Below are 20,102 nucleotides of genomic sequence, written 5' to 3' on the forward strand. Positions count from 1 at the left end.
TTTTCCCGATATTTCGCTGTCCTGACGAGATACCAACCTGAGAAATTCAAGAGGAGGATTTGACCGTCATATAACCTTGAGAATGCAAAAAATAGCTCAATCTTGTCTTCGACCGTAAAATTTCTCCCTCTTTGAGAATTTGAAGGCAAAAATTATATTGCCATCCGAAAAACAAGAGTTGACCTTCGAATAACCTTGAAGATGAGCTAACTCCGTCCAACGGACATCGGATTCGGATTCAGCGATCCCAAAGTGGGTGTATGAGTGTGGTCTATCATACATTGAATTATTTTGCTGTGGGGCTGTGTTATTATTTATTAAAAATCTCTCTATCTCTCCTATTCTTCATTAATGTGGGCATGTATAATTTTAAAAATATTGATATATGTAATCTATTTAATAGATGAAAGAGATGAAATATATGTATATTGAAAAAAGTATCATAATATTTGCCCTAAGAGAATATTATGTTACGATCGGATTTGTATGATGTCTTTATTCGTTTATAGGTAATCCAGAATAGAATATCATCCTATTATTGTAATATCTGATTCAAGACGCTTTCAGATGTTTACATCCAGATGCTATTTCAACAGGCTCTACAAACGATTTTATGCTTCATTTGAAAATCCGGACTCTGTGTAATAATAATGAAAGGTTGCTATGACAAAATAAAAACACCTTAGTTGAATTATTGTCTCTAAAAACAGATATTTAAGTACAGGGTGTGGCATATATAATCTATAGAAATTAAACTACAGCTTCCTGATGATATTTGTAATAGTCTTATACGAAAAAGTTCTATCTTTGTAAATTAAACTTCATTTATTCAACGAAAATGAAGGCCAACCCTGTGTTATTTATTAAAAACTTTGGAAATGTTTTTATGCGACCCCAGATACAATCTTATAATTTAATCGGTATAATCTAATACTAGTAATACTAAAAGAAGGTTAGGTTACATTGTCAAAATTGTGCAATCAACTGATTTTGTTTTTGTATTGAATTCATTATTCACTTAATTATTAAATATTAAGTATCGTCCATCGATCCATCAGTGTTAAAAGGTGAAAGATTCCAGACAAAAGTTTTTATTTTGTAATTCCACGATAGTGACAGTGTAATTTTTATAAAGTGAAAAATAAGAATAGCGTGCCGATTACATTAAAAACGAAATTCTTATTTCTTACTTTGCTTAATTTTTTAGTTTGTGCACAAACTAGTAACAAAATAATAATTCATGACTATTATATATTTTGTTCCATGATCAAGGGTCTAGGGTGCCATGACTGCCATGTACCATGTGTTTTTTTAAGCCGGTAATAACTAATAATAACCAAAACCAAACCACATATCCAAACTATCAAACTAATAAACTCATATTTTGTAAATGGTATTCACTGTCCAACAGACTGGTCTTAACTAATATAAATAGTGACATACAATTAACTGTTTTAAGATTTACATATTTGCTGGGCATATACATATAATTTCTGGTCATATATTTAACATAATTTAATAAACACGTTGAACTTTAAAGTTATACATAATAAATGTAACATTGTAAAAAGCATTAAGATGATCTCAAAAGGTAAGCGTGTTTTAATTGTTACATTTGAATAATTTAATATAAGCTCTTTTTCCTTTTCAGAATTACAAACTTTTTTAGAAGATACTGGAGAGTCTTTTGACAAAAAAATAATAATAGCCGATAATGCCTACAAATGTCCAGAGCTGGCAGTGGGATATAAAGAAGTATTTTTACTGAAGTGGATAATTAAACATTCAAATGAGGATTACAAAGAATGTTGGAAATGTATAAATAATTGGCTCAGGTCTACTCAATTCAACAAACTAAATAAAAATGACATTAATAGAGAAGATTTTATAAATATCATAGAGGTTTGTAAATGTTAATTTAATAACACCCAATGAATCATTGTGGTTATAAAATCTTGTAAAGGAGAACAGTTAAATACTTACGCAAATTTTATTATCTAAGCGTTTTGAATATATTTAAAAGACCATTTTCAGAAATTGTAACATACTGTATCACAAAAACATCATTTTTGAACCTAACTCTTACTTTCCTTACATTGAAGATTTGTATTAACTGCTAAGGTTTGGCCTGTGCAATTCGAGATGCCCTATTTAATAAGATACATACAATGTGGCTCATTAAGAACCAGAACTGTTAAATATATGTATATGTATATTGTAGATTTGTTGTACTTGCTGAACAAATTAGGAGGGCCCAGTAGGAAATCAATTATTTTATGGTTTATTATGTTTTTTTTAAAGAAGCGATTTTTCACTTTTCAAAAATGTGGCCGTAATCAACACCATTTAAACCTCTATATCTCAAATTTTATCAATTGATAATGCAAATATTTCTAAAAAAAAAAGGCATGGATTGCCAACTGGATCATCGTAAATGGTTCAGCAAATACACCTAGAAAACCGTGATATATAAAATTAATTTATATTTTTCTTGATCACACAATATTTATTTACCTCTTATTTCCTGAAGAAATATTCATAAATGACCAAATTGTAAACGTACTAGAATGTAAATATATCTTAACCTTCTCTCGCGGTAAACTTAAATATAAAATAATTTGTACATTGAAAAAGTATTATTTTAATGATAACATTTCATATTTACTATTTTAAAGCATTCAGCAAGAAGAATGTGCAGTATAATAAAAACACTATATAAGTATCAAACTAATAGTGTGTAATAAAATGAATATTTTTTCAAAAATTCTTTCTATTTTGAATATACTGACAGAAGTGATAGAAGAGTATACCCTAAGGGCAGTATTCCTCGCATCACGGAAAACTAACGTTTATTGTAATAAGTTTCTATATCTGTGCTACCAGGCAATTTAAAATAGATTTATGAGTTACTACTAGTTCGTGATCAATGCTTTGGCAATCCCTGGACTAGTCTATAGTAAAATAATGTTTGTAATCCCATTCATTTTTAGTTAATTCAAGAAAAATTATTGTTAATGGATATGGTTGAAATGTCAACTAAGAGACTTATTTTAGATTCCATACTGTTATTGATAGATAATGTCACATTTCGGCATTATTTTAAATATAATGTGGATATTTATTGCAAATTCATTTCTTCATTGTTACATAACATAGATTGTATCGAATATCTAAAAGGATTTTTGAATTTAGATCTGTTTGATAAGCATATATTGGCCCATGAAAAATTTCACAAAAACTTCCTTATTAACGTATTACCCAGTTTCATTGAGTGTCTGAAGAAATTTGAATGTGTTGAAGTATTTGATTATATTTCAAAATATGTTCAAAAGGTAATATAAATAAGTTTGTCACAGAGTATATTGTATTTAATATATTTATTGTTTCAGTGTTTATTTTATAGAAACCACAAGACCTTCAAAATCTTTATTGATCATTTTTTTGAAGATCTAAAATTGGAGAAAAAGATAATTCCAAAGTATTTAATAAAGTACATGCTGAATACTTACAAAACAAACCAAGACGCAATGTTGATTTATAAAATCATATTTCATGCATTTTGTGCTGCATACTATCAAGATTTTGAACTTATTTATAAATTTTTAATTTTGTTAGTACATATTACTGGATTTAATCTAAAAGACAAATTAATTTTAGCGAAGACTACCAAATTAGATTTACCCAAATCAGAACTGTCTCTAATTAAATCACAGGAAATTATCTTAGTTTTACTAGAAGTTTTAAGTGAAAACAAGAATGATTTAAATATCAAAATAAACGATGTCACTTTTACTGAATTTATTAGAAATATATTGAAACAGCTTCTTTACTTTAATACACCATCGACTACTTCTTACAAGATTTTTCTGAAGTCTATTGCTATTGATCCTTTGTCGATTGAACCTATAACTGATGACATTATTATTTATACAATGATTTCGGATAAACATAAACATAGCGAATACTATGAAATATTTAATATAAATATTTTTGATATTTATTCAAAATTGCGTCGAATTGAACATTTTATTTCCAAAATGGTTCATACATTAAATAACTATTTTAACGGACAAAGGAAAATCCTAGAAGAGGTATACAAATTTAATGGAGAAATAGATAGTGAAGAAGTTATCATGGAAGGAGAAAATATCAAAACCGATCATATTTTCACAGAGAAAATTTTACAGCAATTTAGTAGATGTATTTGCAATTTGGCAAGTTGGCAAATTATTAATGTTTTTAAAACTTTATTGCACCAGTTACATCAGATTTTGAATGATATTGATAAAAATGGTAAGTTAATAGAAATTCTAGGTAATATTTTTGTTGTAACTGTTAATAAAAAAAATGGCACATATACGAGGCATATCCATAAAGTAAGAATACCGAGACTGATGCTATCTGGTTTTTGTTTTCGACAAAGTTGGCAACACTGCAAGGCCAAGGTGTTGGGAGCAAAACGGACGCTCATTTGTCTCAGTCAGTTGAGAACTGTTGTTGTAGTGGCGTCTTGAAATGAGTACGGCTATTCCGAATCTTGCCGGCTGTGAGGTGAGAAGAGTAGTCCGGTTTATTCTTGCAAAGGGACAGGTGCCTTTTCAGAAATCAAAACTTTATGTGGCTGGTGTGATGAATCGTATCCAAAACCGTTGTTTCAGCCCAAAAAATCATGACAACTATATTCTGGGACCGTAAAGGGATTCTCCTAATTGACTTTTTGACCCAAGGGGAAAAAAGTTGTATGGTACTGTGAAACCTTGAAAACACTATGGAGAGCGCTACAGAACAAAAGAAGGGAAATGTTAATGAAGAGAGTGTGCTTGTTGCATGGCAATGCCCGTCTCCACACAGCAACTGTTGGATTTATTTGGTTGGAAGATCATCAACCGTCCCGCTCATAGCATTAGCCTTGACCTGGCACCTTCTGATTCTTTTCTCTGACGGTGTATAAGGTTGTCTACTGAGGCTGAGGTTCAGAGTGCCTGAGAGGCGGTGGGAGATTTTTTGATGAGGTTATCAGAAAGCTCATCCTTCTGCTTACAAAGTGCATTGACGTTGAAAAATATTGTTTGATCTCTTCTAAATATGTAAATTTTTCATAAATATAGTGCTGTTCTGATTTTTAAAAAATTGAGTACTCTTTGTGGATATGCCTCGTACCTCTATCCCATTTTCAACAAAAGTACAGGGCATCTCAAAAGTTATTAAAGATATGAAGATAAATTTGTGTAATTTTAAAATGGTTAATCGACTGTTTATAATTACATCTTTCTAAACATTCCATCTGTTTATTAAACTTTAAAATTTGTAGAAGCCTTTGTCTCAGATATATTATCTCCTTTTTCAGTATGGCACACATTATAATAGTGGTTTTAAGCCTTCGTAAGTTTATAATTAATGTGAATTTCAGATCATATGGAAAACTTCATGGAAATTATGAGTGTCCTAATAAGTACTTTTCTATGTAGTATTCGAATAACAGAACATAGTGTTGGTACTACTGTGATTGAAAAGTTACTAAAGGAATTAGAAGAATTGAGAAATATTTTACAACAATTTGGAATGATTTTGTTAAATAGAGAGCATGTGAGTACTGATCTAAAAAATATATATTTGAGCAAATCTTAGACCGATTAGCACTTTACAGATGTGTAGGGCAACAACAACTATAGCTCTACTAGACCAGGGCGGATCTGTTTTGAGGTGGATGTGAGAGGGGACAAATTTTTTCTTTATTACCTTCAGTACAACTCACATAATAAAAGTGTAGATCCCTAGATCTGGGCGAAGTCTGGAACATTTTCAAAATTGCAAAAATGTTTAAAAATTTTTAAAAAATACATATTTTATCTGAGTTTTTTACTTATATCTTGGAACCTATGCATTTTGGAAGAATATTGAAGAGGGCAAAAAGTTTTAGAATTGAATTTTGTACAATATGCTGTAAGTTAAAAATGTTTAAATTTATTACCGATTTTGCAAAATAGCAATAATTGATGAAAAAAGGCAAAATAATCATGTTTTTGGATAATATTTTTAAAATATTTTAATTGCTCTGGGGGCATTCTAATTCTGTTAAAAAAACCTTTAGAGTATAATAAGACAACACACCAACTTTCATTAAAATCGGTGTGATAGTTTTCGCAAAATAAGTTTTTGAAAAAAATTTTTCGAATTTTCAGAATGTTGCATAGCCTCAAATAAAGCATCTAGATACTTGAAAATTTTTTCACATAGAAAAGACCGCACAACCTTTCAAATGGTTTTTGAATAATTGAAATCAGTTGACGGCCACAGTAAATTTTTAAAGTTAACACTTTATTTTTAAACAATTAGATTACATTTATCAATTCGCAAGTTAGTTTTTTTCAAAAATTATAATTTTAAAGTACTATTTTTTCTTAAATTTTATCTGTATTTAACAAAAAAATGTATTTCCAATTAAAAAAAATATATTTAAATAATTGTAATAATTATAAGTAAATAATACATAAACAAATTTTTTTCATTTAAATAATGCAATAGCATAGGGTAAAATATACAATATATTTAATGCATAAATAATAAACTTTGTTTATAACAAAATATGTCCAAATTAGAGAGTTGGCATTACGATATTCGAATTCCTTGGCTCGCGAGACATCGGATTAAAAAAAAAAGATTGAAATTGGTCCATTAGTAGCCGAGATAATGCAATTTTTTTCGTATCTTCGCATTTTGAACCTCCCAATTCAGTCTCGGAGCGAAAGCCCCCCTCCCCCACTTTTCGTGTTTTAAGTGACTTTTCACGCATGTGAGCGACAACTTTTCCGATGATTTATCTATGTTGCAGATAACATGGATATGAAAATTTTTCTAGCTTAGAACTCGGAAAAATGATGCCACTGGATCAAAGATTATTGCTAAGTTGTTTATAAATTAACGGTAAATGCCGATAAACTTGATCGCTTATATCTTGAGAACCAATATGAGTAAATAGAATTTAACTTTTTTTTAAAGAAGCGTCTTTCCGATTACTTTAAAATTATAAGTTTTGAAAAAACCTAAATTGCAAATTGGTAGATGTAATCTAATTGTTTAAAAATAAAAAAAAGAGTGTTAACTTAAAATTTACTGTGGCCGTCCTAATCAACCGATGTCAATTTTTCAAAAACCATTTGAAAGGTTGAGCGGTTTTTTCTATGTGAAAAAATTTTCAAGTGTCTAGATGCTTTATTTGAGGCTGTGCAACACTGAAAATTTGAAAAAAATTTTTTAAAATTATTTTGCGAAAACTATGGAACCGATTTTTAATGAAATTTGTTGTGTTGTTTGTTATAATCTAAGTTTTTTTTATTACTAAAATTAGAATGCCTTCAGAGCAATTAAAATATTTAAAAAAAAATATCCAAAAGACTATTATTTTACCATTTTTTCATCAATTAGTACTATTTTGCAACATCGGTAATAAACATTTTTAACTTACAGTATATTGTGCAAAATTCAATTCTAAAACTTTTTTCCTCTTCAATATTCTTCCAAAATGCATAGGTTCCAAGATATAAGTAAAAAACTCAGATAAAATAGGTACTTTTTAAATTTTTTAAACATTTTTGCAATTTTGAAAATGTTCCGGACCTCGTCCAGATTGTAGATCCCTACACTTTTATTATGTGAGTTGTACTGAAAGTATTCCAGCAAAAATTTGCTTGCCCTCTCTTACATCCAAGAAGTGGGATATTTCGACAGATCCACCCTGGTATATACATCATTACAGTTTTCTTTAAAATTAAAATCTAAAATTAATATTTAATAATTTTATTTTAGTGTAATATTAATTTATTAAAAATCTTCCGTTGCCAAAAAAAAATGTTGCCAACAGTTAATATTTAATTTCAGTATTGTTTTTAGAATCAGAAACTTATGAGATCGTTCCTAAACATTTCTTATAATTGGGCTGAGGTTTACATGTCTCTGGAATATTATTCGATCAATAATGAAGTTGAGCTAAACAAATCAATTGATAATAATTTTGCTGCATGCAACATAACATATTTACATTCTTACTTGACGGTGAAGCAGTGGTGTTTAATATCAGAGAGAATTACAAATTTCGGCGAAATTGCCTGTAAACAGTTATTGGTAAGAGAAATCGTTTTCTAAAAATAATGTATCTATTAATTTCACTTATATTTGTAGGAAAAGTTATATATTCAGAAGTTACGAGCGATGCTGCTATCTGAAAAATCGGTTAATGAAGACATAGTTCAAAATGTTATAAAGAGTATAACTGGAAATATTGATATTATGTGGAAAAATATTTTGGAAGATAAATTTGTTATAAACAATTTGTTATCTAAAATGGAGCCATCTTATGCTCTGTTTATAGCAGAGAAAGTGGTTTGTGATACAGACACACTCGGAGCTATTCGCAATAAGCCACATATTACGAGTTCTTCGTTTCTGATAACAGCAGTGAATTATGTCATTATTACCAAAATAAATAAATTGTTAACGAGACGAAAAGATAAAGTGACTAGCGATAGTTTTAAGAAAGCCGTTAGTATTAGAATATCTTCGGTGTTTACTGAAGATAATTTTTTAACACAGGAACCCAAGGAAATTATCGAATCTGTTAAATCTTTATATAGTTTAAATCAGAACTATGAAGTGGAATGGAATATTAATGAAGAGAAAGTACTTCAATTTTTTGAAATTTTGGAAAAGTTTCCTGTAATATTTTGTTCCGAAACTGTACAGAAACTTTGTCTGGTATATTTTTGTGCCTTACATATGGATTTATCCTCTGAATTTAAAAGAGGAAATTATAAAAAATTACAAATAGCTTGTGAGAAACTCATTATAGGTAAATATGTTTTATTCAAAAACAAAGGTTTTAACTTACATTTTAGGTATCCTTCAACACGGCAAATTTAAAATCGAAAATTTGTTTACAATCGAGGACTTGTGCAATGATATTGTACAAAATTATGGTCAGTGGGAATGTATTTTTTATATTATTACAGAAAATGTATTTAAAGATGAATATTCCGTTAGTATATATGAACCTATAATTTCAAATTTTACGGAAAAGCTATTGACACCAGTATATATGCGTTGCTGTATCATAATGGTGAATATAGCAAATAAGGTAAGACAAAGATTTTCCCTTTAATTTGTTTTTTCCTAACTTTAAAACTGCCAATCTTTTTAATACATTTTTATTTAATTTAAATTTTTTAATTAAGTATAACAAAAAATTGTTTTTTTTAAATTAATATTTAACATTCACATATACATATATGGTCATGTGATTGGGTTATAATCATTTGCGATCCAATTTTCTTGAATGAAATTGAACCAATTTAGCTTTCAAGTTGCCTCAATACAATTTTGTTTTCTTAAAAAGTCACAGAAAATTTGTTTATTCCATTTTTTAAAAGACGGCCCTGCTATTTTTTGCGCAGGTGTTTTATGTGACATTACTTAGGATAAAAATATATAGTTGCTGCATGTTACTAAAATGGATTGTTCCGAAAGGATCAATTTTCTATTTTTAGATATTTGAGTCTAATAAACTTCATTCGTTTCCTAAATCTGTGTCTTTGTTTTACAGTTTTTACAATATACAGGGTGTCCCGAAATTCATGCAACAAAATAGATTCTTAAGACAAATTTAGAGGACCCGTATTTTTTCTTTTTGCCAACTGGGCCCCCTCTTTCGGAGTTACGGCCCCCTGAAATCTGCCCCTAAGAAGTATTTTTTATATCTCAAAACCCTGTTGTACGAGAATCACTAAATTTGGTACATGGGGTTTTATGACATGTGGAATCTCACAGTGCTACGCTTTTTGGCGAGAAACCCCCTTAAGACACCATTTCGTGGGCCCCCTTGTCTTTGTAGCCAGAAAAATTTGGTTGCAAATTTGATTTTTTTTAAAATTGTTAGCTAGAAAGCCATTGAATTTAGAAACTTTTTTGTCTCTTGATGTTTGTTTCGTAAAACGCAATGTTTTTGAGGAAAATGGCGAATCACAATATGAATTCGATCACATTTTGACATTTTTCTCGAAAACATTGCGTTTTACGAAAAAAGTATAAAGAGACAAAAAGTTTCTAAATTTAATGGCTTTCTAGTGGACTGATAATTTTAAAGAAATTTAAATATGTGATCAAATTTTTTTGGTTCCAAAGACAAGGCGGCCCACGAAAAATTAACACCGTCAGATTCCACATGTGTACCAAATTTAGTGATTCTCGTAGAACAAGGTTCTGAGATATAAAAAAAAGATTATTCTTAGGGGCAGACTTCAGGGGGCTGTTACTGCGAAAGAGGGGGCCACTTGGCAAAAATAAAAAATACGGGTCCCCTAAATTTGTCTTAAGAATCTGTGACCTAATTTTGTTGAATGAATTTCAGGACACACTAGAACATTTTGCCTTTATTCATTAGACGCTGACATTTGACTAAATGTAAGCTAGTTTTAATTGTAAACACTGTTGTAAAAAAAGGAATAAAAAAAATATATTTTTGCAACTCTTTAAGAAAGCAAAATTGTATTAAAGTAACTTGATCTAAATTTATTTAATTTGATCCATTTGATTTGACCCTATTTTATACACAGTCCTTAATATACAGGGTGTAACTTTGAGTGGGGGTCATATTTTTACGGAGGCTTCCTTTCACCTTTAGAAACATATACAAAATAAAGTATTATTTTTTTAAATTCTGTCATGAAAACTTAGGTTTTTTATCTTTTTTTTTCCTAATTTTCTTACACAGGACAAGCTAGTGTAACTTCAAACTACGGCGTACTTTAGTCACAGAGTATGCACAATTGGGAACTGGGCTGTGCATTGTTGTCAAATCTTATATTTAAAGGAAAGGTTATTAAAAGGCAAATTTCTGCAGCACTCACCATGAGGTACTGCTCTTTGACACATTACTTTTGCTGAGTGAGTGTTCGCTAGGAGCCCTATCATCCCACAAAAATTAAAGTTTAATTCTTTTCAATAAGATAAAGCTATGAAACCGTATTTAACAAGTAACCTAGCTGAAAACTCAAGCAGTAACCAATAATGATAAATGAAATACACAAAAATAAATAAACAATTTGTTTACTCACGATTTTTGTAACATAACACTTTAAATTTTCGAGTACTGGACCCAAGATTCTCTACAGTGTTTAAAATTTCTGCTTCCTAATTTTTTATTCTAATTATAATTCTCTTATTTGTATTCAAAGGCATGCCGCAACAGAACAGCGTTTTTTTAGCGTTCGGCACTTCTTCCACATTGACATCAAAAAAATATGGTGACTTTAAAGTAACACGTCGTAATATTGAATCAATCTGTTTTCTCTAAATTAGTTTTAATTAGTTTTGTTGTCTATCAGTTGATTAAAAATATATATTTACAATTAGTAACATATCTCTGTACTAATATTAGTTAATATTTAATAAAACAATTAGAATTTTTCAATTTATTTTAGAAACAATAGACTGTTTTGTTTTTAATGTTCAGCACTTCGATCACAGTGATATCAAGAAAAATATGTTCACTTTAAAATAACATCTTACTAAGTTATACAAATGCAATCGTTTTACCAAATTATTTTCCTTGTCAGTTCCCACAGTGTAGATTGATTTAAAAACAACTGGCATGTTGATAGAGCATTAATTCGCAAATTCTGGGTGCCCTGGTTTACTCATACACAAGAATTAAAGTGCGTTTAAAAAAAAACTAATTATAACTCTAATAATTTCAGATTCATGTTTAGAACACATACTATTAACCCTAAAAAACTGACCCCCACCTAAAGTTACACCCTATAGAATTACAAACTATTATTATATTATTTTTGTTAATTATAATTGTCCTTCTCAGTTTATACGTAATTTGTAAAGTAAATTTTTGTGTGAAAGTTATTTTAATCTTTTAGATAAAGAAACTTAAAATATCCAAGAATATCAAGAATGTAGTTGAAAAATACAAATCCATCATATGTGACAAAATTCTCGACATAGTATTGCAAAACAAACCGATGGCTATTTTAATAGATGGTTACTGTTTGTCACTCAAACATTTTTTATTTAATAATGAAGAAGAAAAACTGTCAAAGTTGTTAACATCTTTGAATTCGTACGTGGATCTTGCTTTAAAAGACACGGAGTACCCGGAGAGTAATTTTACTTTGCTTATTATAGTTCTAGAAAACAAAGTTAAAATGCAACCTACAATAGGCGATGAGTTTTTCCTGAAAATGTGGAACGTGTATAAAGAAAAAGACTGGATCTATTCTAGAACCGACAAGCTTCCACAGATGGCCAAACTTATTTTTGGGCAAGCTTCCAATGAAGAATTCATGATAATTACCACGGATTTATTAAATCTTACAGTAGGTATTTCGTATTTTTTTTACAAATTGTTTCACTCGTAATAACACGGGCCTGTTTTGGGACTTTAGCACCTTGGTTAACCATATCGAGGGCCTCATATCAGAAGGTCGTAAGAGCCATTATAGTCGGTTTTGGGTTTTTAGGGCGTATGACCTCATTTAATCAATTCGCTTAAGGGCTCACATATAGCTGAGCACCTAGAAGTAGGGTCATGTTTAAGATTTTTTTTCGTGTATAAAACTGCATTTTTTTTAAAAAACCATAATAAACATTTTGAAGTATGGCATTTATTATAAATTGTGTGAAAATTGGGTTCGAAAATTTTGAATGGTAAAAAAATTGCAGTCGTTTTCCGGGGTGTGTTTTTTTCGAGAGCGTTCGCGGTACCAGACGTGCCTCCGCCATTTCTTATCTGAAAAAAAAAAAAAAATTATTTTCTCAAAGTAGATAGACAGAACTAGTACTTATCGAGCCGGAATTTGCGAATTCAATTTTTTCGGGTCATGGCAGTCATTTGCATAAAATTGGCGGTTTTTCGCCTTAAAATTGTTGAGTAATTATAAGAAGAAAAAAAAACTATGTAAAATATCGAAAAAAGGGCTCGTTAAGTACTAGATTATTGTGTGAAGCATAACTTTGAAAAATTTGATCCCGATCGGTTCAGTAGTTGCGGAGATATTTCTGGTACCGATTTTGAAAATACTGTTTCGAGTAAAACGCGTTTAAAGTTTTGCTTCCACTTTACAATGGAATAACTGGTTTATTTTTAAACTTACATGAAATCATCGATTCCTGGGCCATATGACGGATCTTCTCTAGACGTTGATGCTTCCATTAAATCTTTTTTTTGCTGTGTCAACCTCGTTCTTGCTTCTTTTGACGCCCTTGTCGCAGAGCGCTCGGCAAACCGAATGCGTTGCGTATCTACAGATTCAGCCCAACAATGTGCGTTTCTCCCTGTCTTGACGTCCAATATTTGCATTATCTGCAATATACTTCTCACGCCCTCATTGAAGATACATGCACCGATATTTGCAGCAATTTCAACAATTTTAAGGCCGCTGTGCACTTCTTTTGGCGCAATTTTCCAGATGACGTGATTTATACTTTCGTTATTGTTCTGTGTGAATCCACCAACACATCGTTCCAACAAATTATCGTCACTGAGGTCGTTATAAATAGGCTTGATTGCAGTCAGAACAACTTCAGGAAGTGCTGTATAATCGTGCGAGTAGTCATCCAATTTGTTATCTGCCTTTGCCTTTTGCCATGAGCACCAAGAATCTGAGCCCTAAGGACATTTCTCGTGTTGTGGTTGTTCGTTCGTAGAGCTATAATGGTAGAACGTAGCCCATATGGCATCTTTCATTTTTTTTACTGAATCACAGTTTCTGCGGATTGCTAAGCCATAGTATATGGTTAATTTATCAATCATTCTTCCAGTCAGTTTATTCCTACCACCAATGCCTTTATTTTTTTTCACACATTGTCGAAGTCGCGTACCCATCCGCTTCTGTACGTGGCAAATGCACTCTTTCTTATTTATTTGTATCGACTCTCCATATGGTTTTGCGTCGACGATACCTTTATACGTTTTTGAGTCGCCATCTCCGATATAATTGGTATACATTACACCATAACGCTGCATAGATCGTTGAAACATCTCTTTTATCCCGTCTACTTCCATCTTCCCGGCAGACCCCTCATGATTCGCCGAGCACTGTTCTTCGTGGCTTGCTTTCCATTCTTCATACTCAGCGGTGATTTCTTTTGATGTCCAATATTCGCAAGCTTTACAACAGGAACATTTTACAATGATATCCACAACCTTGCTTGTGTACAGTCCAATAAGCGTCGCTACTCCCAATAAAGACGTGAATCCACGTTTCTTCCACGTTCCGTCTCCAGATACTGTGAGTTGCTTATCGTCATCAATGCCATTATCTCTTATGGCTTCTCTCTCTTCACTGATAGCTTTTTTTCTCAGCAAATCAAAAACTGCAGAAGAAGCCGTACTAATATTTTGGACTATTATGTCGTACGTCGCTTGTGCCACGGGAGGAGGCAAGTCCATAATGCCGCAAAATTTTTGAGCACCATTCAGACCAATTCCTAACAGTCTTAGAGCAAAGAAGAATCGTCTATTGATTTCGTAAGCACTCGCAATCAACGGAGAAGCCGGAATCAAAACAGGATCACACGACGAGCATATTATCATAATTTTGAACCCGAGTCCCCGAGTACTTTCGGTTTTGAATTTAACGGCACCACTACACTGTTTACATTTTACGTATTCAGATATAGCACTGAAAACAGTGAAAAAATTGAGTATTCTGTACCCAATAGTTTCCTCTTCAGGAACAAACACCTCGTGTTTATTTTTCAATTTCTTCGCAGCTATACTCGTACTCATTTCCTCTTTTTCCGCTTGATGTTGATTTAATGGTTGCTTCCTCTGCTTTTTCACATCTTTTCTGAGTTTCCCAGACCGATGATCCTGTCGCGAACCCTTTCGTCGTTCCATTTTTGTAATACTTCCGCACTAACAGCGATCAATTTTAATACAACAGTTCGTCTCGACAAACAGCGAACGACTGGACAGTAACGTAAGCGTCGCAAAGTACGCATACCTAAGGCCTACCAACTTGTCAGAACATGCTCTTGCTATATGTATAAAGGACGATAAATACGTAGAATCCAACAGGGGCGAGAACACCCTAATCGTGTAGTGTAGACGTAGACTATAGCCAAACAGATGACAAAGGCCGCGTCTACCTGCGCCCGACCGTTATTCGTTGCTTACCAGGACAGTTACGAAACGCTATAACTTCGTCATTACTGCGAATTTCTTTATGAAATTTTCAGGGTAGACACTCGAAGGACAGTACTTTCGAATGAGCACCTTTTTGAAAAATCGATTTTCCCAATTTACCCAGGTATATGTGAGCCCTTAATATATCAGAAGAGCGTATATATTCATAAACATCAACACTCTATTCTAACGCATTTTACATTATTCTAATGCATTTATGAACCAATTTTGCAAAACTATAATATCAGAAAGGCGTATGCCTGTAAAATTTTAGATTTGGTTCTTACGCCCTTCTGATATGACGACCTCGATATAATGGATATATCGAGGTAGTGACTCGATATACTACAGCTAAATGAGTGATGAACTAGAGTTCAGGACATGTGGCTTGTAACACTCATACTCGGCTCACTCAGTTTTCATTTCACTTGTTTACTACACGTTAATAGCGGTGATTCCATTGTTTCAAGTATTTATTTTGTATGTCTGCACAGACAACTGTATGTTGTATCTCCACGTGTGTTCCTTTTTCTTAATGTTACAACATTTGAAGTTTAAATAATCTAATGTTCGTATCTAATTGAAATTTAAAAAGATATTACTGTGAAGAAAAAAATTATTTTGTAATTAAAAATTAATAAACTTGGTTGTATCTACAGAGCCGTCATAATGATTCCAAGCCACATAACCATTAAGCTTAGGCAACCGATATTGCATGGCCGATAGTCAACCTAAACCTGAATGTCACCAATATTAATGATTTGTTTACAATGAACAATGACAAACCGTTACATTTACGCTCTGGACAATGCTATTAGTAATTGGTCGAACAGAATCTTGTGACAAATAACATCATTCACAGGAGGTGAAACAGAATGTTGTGTTTTAACGTAATCTTCTCCTTCTTCTTTTCTAGTGGTTGGTCCTAATAAGTCCCATGGCACTGCGGCCTAATTAGCCCTATTGTGCGTCCCACTACTAGCCCTATTCAGCAAGTTGTTTTGTCCTTTCGACAAAGTCCAAAACCTTCCTTGCTGACACTTCTTTCAGTTCCTTGGGTCCTAAATAGGGTCTTCCCAAGAGCGTCATTCTACTACGTGCAAAGCTTTAGCTTATGTAGATGTTTCCTAAAGTGACAGTGTCCCATTATTGGTCCCGTCATTCTCCTTAGCCGGATTTTATTGAAGTTCAGTAAATCGTTTGCTCTTTCCTTCGAAGAATACTCCATGAGCTCCTTAGAATGGTCTTGGAATTGAAGTCCAGTATTGTAATCTTGATATTGTTTAATAATTTTTAATTTTACCGAAATTTGATTGCAAACATGAAGGAAATAAAATTACTGTTCCAAATAAAATTACTGATCACGTGGCTTGTTATCATTTATGAAGCCTCTGTATAGGCTCTGGAAAAAATATACATTGCAAATATATGTGCAACCTTTTTTGAGATCTCCTAAAAAATAGTATCAATATAGTTTTGTATAATAATAAGTAAAAATGGACGGGCAAACATGTCGGATTTCATTCTTATACCTTAGTGTTATAACAGTAACAACTTTACAACGCGCAATGCCCTGAGTCATCAAGGATGATTGAAGTACATTTTGGGCCCTTTAGTGGCAATATTAAATATTTTAATTCTTGAACTTTTAATTAGTAATATTTACAAATGTCTTTTTCAGGAAGATTCTGTGGCTAAAAAAGATTACGAAGTATTTGCAAAAAATATAACAATTTGGGAATCTATACTGTCATGTGATTTAAACCCTACAAAAATAAAAAATTTTCAAAGTATCTTAGAAAAATTATTACAGAAATCCATCATTTTGCTACAGAATTCTTTATTCTATGAAAATTTGTACAAATGCATTTTTAATCTGCAAAAAACTATTATTCAGACAGTTCATGTAAGTATATATTTTATTTTTTAATTTCTTCTTAATTGTTCAATTATATTTTAGTTACCTCTAACTTGGCCAATGGCGGATATGCTTATATTAAGCATAACATTATTGTATGGCAATCGTTGGGGAGATAAATCAATTTTTAGTTTATCAATAACTCAATTGGAGTTTCTACTTAAATACAGAAAACCCCTCATAATGGATAGATTGCCTTGTTTTTCACAGATATATCGCATATTACTGAAAAATTTATGTGAAAGAAGTAATGCTAATTTAAATTTGGAAGGGTCGGCGATCAAAGAGGTCTCTGATGATTCCCATCAACTTGAAAAATTAACAAAGAGCTTGGTGTTAAACCATAAAGATATGGCTAGAATTGCTGTATATTTAATTGCTGATATATTACAACATTATGAACAAATTAATTTGCATCCGAATGTTAAAGTAAGTAAATTTAAATTTTAAGTATTTTGTAATTTTAATTTGTGAATGTCAAGAAAAAAGACTGTCCACTGTGTAATTATAGTAAAGACAACAGTTAATTGATCAAATCAAGATGGTTTTTTAAAATCAAAACGTTTTGTACATTGTTTTGTCCGATCTACTCATAAAAATAACACATCAAGCGCATCACTGACCTGGACAAAAATTGCGTGGAACGATCGAGACATGTAAGGGCTCAAAATGTTCGTCAAGTAAGAGGCTTTCAAATACAGAATGGTACTTTTCAAAAATCCAAAATGACCGACGCAATATGGCGGCCGGAAGCTGAAGAAAACTTGAGTGTATGGCAAAAAAGGGTTGTGAAAAAAAAATTCACAACCAATCGGGTCATTTTTTAGCTCAAATTGTAGCTGAGGGACACCTCTTAAAAGCTAGTATGGTTGGATGAAAAAATCCAAAATGGCGGATCCAACACGGCCGTCTAAAAACCGATTTGGTAACTGAATTTTAAAAAATTTACCGATTTACGCCAAACTTGGTATACGGGGTTTTTTGAGGTCGCTCATTACGAAGCCGAGGTCAGATTTGCAAAATTCAAGATGGCGGGTACATGATGGCGGACGAAATTTCGGAAAATCAACCGATTTCCACCAAATCTGGTATATGGGGAGTCTTCGGAGGTTGTTAAAAAATGACAAATCCAGTATGGCGGATAAAATCTTTCGCCATATTGAATCTGCAATCTTAAATTTTGCAAATCCAACCTAAGATACATGATGAGTGACCCCAAAAATCCCCATATTCCAAATTTGGTGGTAATCGTTCGATTTTCCAAAATTTTGTCCGCCATCATGGATCCGCCATCTTGAATTTTGCAAATCTGACCTCGGATTCGTAATCAGCGACCTCAAAAACTCCCGTGTACCAAGTTTGGTGTAAATCGGTTGATTTTTAAAAATTCAGTCATATCAGTTTTTTGACCGCCATGTTGGATCCACCATTTTGGATTTTTTCATCCAACCGCACCAGCCATTAAGAGGTGTCCCTTAGCTACAATTTGAGCAAAAAATTACCTGATTGGTTACAAATTTTTTTTTCACAACCCTTTTTTGCCATACACTCGGGTTTTCTCCAGCTTCCGGCTGCCATATTGGGTCCACCATTTTGGATTTTTGAAAAGTACCACTCTGCGTTTAAAAGCCTCTTACTAGACGAACATTTTAGAGCCTTTACACATCGCGATCGTCCCATGCAATTCTTGTCCAGGTCGGTAATCCGCTTAACATGAAACATTCCAAATATATAATACCAGCAGAAAGGCAAGTTGCTAATTTGTTTTAAAATGATTGAATATTACCCATGCAGAGCTAACTCTAGTTCATTTTTTTTTAATTCTAGCATACATTCGAACTATCTTTTGCTCCGACCGCTGATGTGAAACTTGCAGAATTTTTTCCATTTTCTAAATGTAATTTTGTACTTCGTGTCATGATCTCTTCATATTTTATGTTAAATAAAATATCTTTTTTAATCGTAGAATATAGTTTAAATTTGCTGCCTGTCATAAATATTGAAATATTTCAATGAATTTAAAAGGGCTTTTATTTTTTGCTTGCTAGCATCCCGGAACCAATTAACCTAGCAAATATATTGAAAGTTTTTCGTTGAATATTCAATTAGATAATATGTTATGATAGTTTATTTTTGTTACAGATGCATTTAAACAATTGTGTTTATAGTCTGCTCAGTATCTGTGATCAACATGCTATAGCATTTCTGATGAGAGCTTTATCGAGTGCTTCAACAGAGTTATTCAAAGATATGTATGAAAGTTATAAAAGGTTTTATAGATTTACTGGAAAAGTTTAATACATACAAATTATATAATGATTTGTTTTTTTTTACCTAAAGTATTGGGAATATTAAATATTTTTAGAATTATTAGTCTTATAGGCTATATTATTTAGGAATCTCTAATGAAATTTTCAGTAAATTCAGTTTAATAGTCCCACTACTGACAAGTTGTCAATGGTACGAGATTTCCGTGTGGTAAAATTAACTAAGTTTAAATCAACTGGAAATTAAAATATAGTACCAGTAATGTCAGTAAGCTATATACAATTTTTTTGTTGCGAAATGCTTGATTGAAGAAATATGGAGAAATATGAACTTTTGATGAAGTCTGATGAAGTTTTTTGAAAAAAAAAACATTCTTATATACAGAGTGTAACTTTAGATGGAGCCAGTTCTTTAGAGATAATAGTGTGTATTCCTCAGAATAGTAATAGGAAATTGTGTTTTTTTAAATCAAACGGTCAAGTCGAATTATAATTTATTTCTTAAACTACGTTTAAGCTCTCGTATATGCTGCTAATGGGGCAGCTCACGAACTCGGTTGTTGTATGTGTGCTTATCAGTGTTTCCTGTTGTTATCTTTTTAAACTAACTACTACTAATAATGGAGTGGTATAGAGCGAAACTGCAATGGAAAATAATTCTGTAAGAACAAATTACTTTTGTATGATTGCAACATGATACTCATGTTACTTTAAAATCACTATTTTT

General features: G+C 31.8%; 1 protein-coding gene across 1 annotated transcript; it reads left to right on the plus strand.

The window, feature by feature from the left end:
* Positions 1 to 1,285: 1,285 nt before the first annotated feature.
* On the plus strand, positions 1,286 to 19,427 carry LOC108916212. The gene is made up of 12 exons (XM_018722420.2): positions 1,286 to 1,591; positions 1,652 to 1,902; positions 2,991 to 3,332; positions 3,390 to 4,293; positions 5,411 to 5,586; positions 7,891 to 8,121; positions 8,179 to 8,845; positions 8,892 to 9,130; positions 11,922 to 12,377; positions 16,872 to 17,096; positions 17,151 to 17,537; positions 19,251 to 19,427. The coding sequence occupies exons 1-12, from the start codon at positions 1,579 to 1,581 to the stop codon at positions 19,404 to 19,406; spliced, it is 4,047 nt and encodes a 1,348-aa protein (XP_018577936.1). The 5' UTR covers positions 1,286 to 1,578; the 3' UTR covers positions 19,407 to 19,427.
* Positions 19,428 to 20,102: the final 675 nt, after the last annotated feature.

The sequence above is a fragment of the Anoplophora glabripennis genome, unplaced genomic scaffold (genome assembly GCF_000390285.2).
Source record: "Anoplophora glabripennis isolate ALB-LARVAE unplaced genomic scaffold, Agla_2.0 scaffold1497, whole genome shotgun sequence".
Classification (NCBI taxonomy): Eukaryota; Metazoa; Arthropoda; class Insecta; order Coleoptera; family Cerambycidae; genus Anoplophora; species Anoplophora glabripennis.

What these genes read in the sequence shown, in the direction of transcription:
- LOC108916212 (XM_018722420.2), top strand. An exon ending in TTTCAAAATATGTTCAAAAG is followed by an intron (nt 3,333 to 3,389) that starts GTAATATAAATA and finishes TTATTGTTTCAG; the next exon opens with TGTTTATTTTATAGAAACCA. An exon ending in TTGTGAGAAACTCATTATAG is followed by an intron (nt 8,846 to 8,891) that starts GTAAATATGTTT and finishes CTTACATTTTAG; the next exon opens with GTATCCTTCAACACGGCAAA.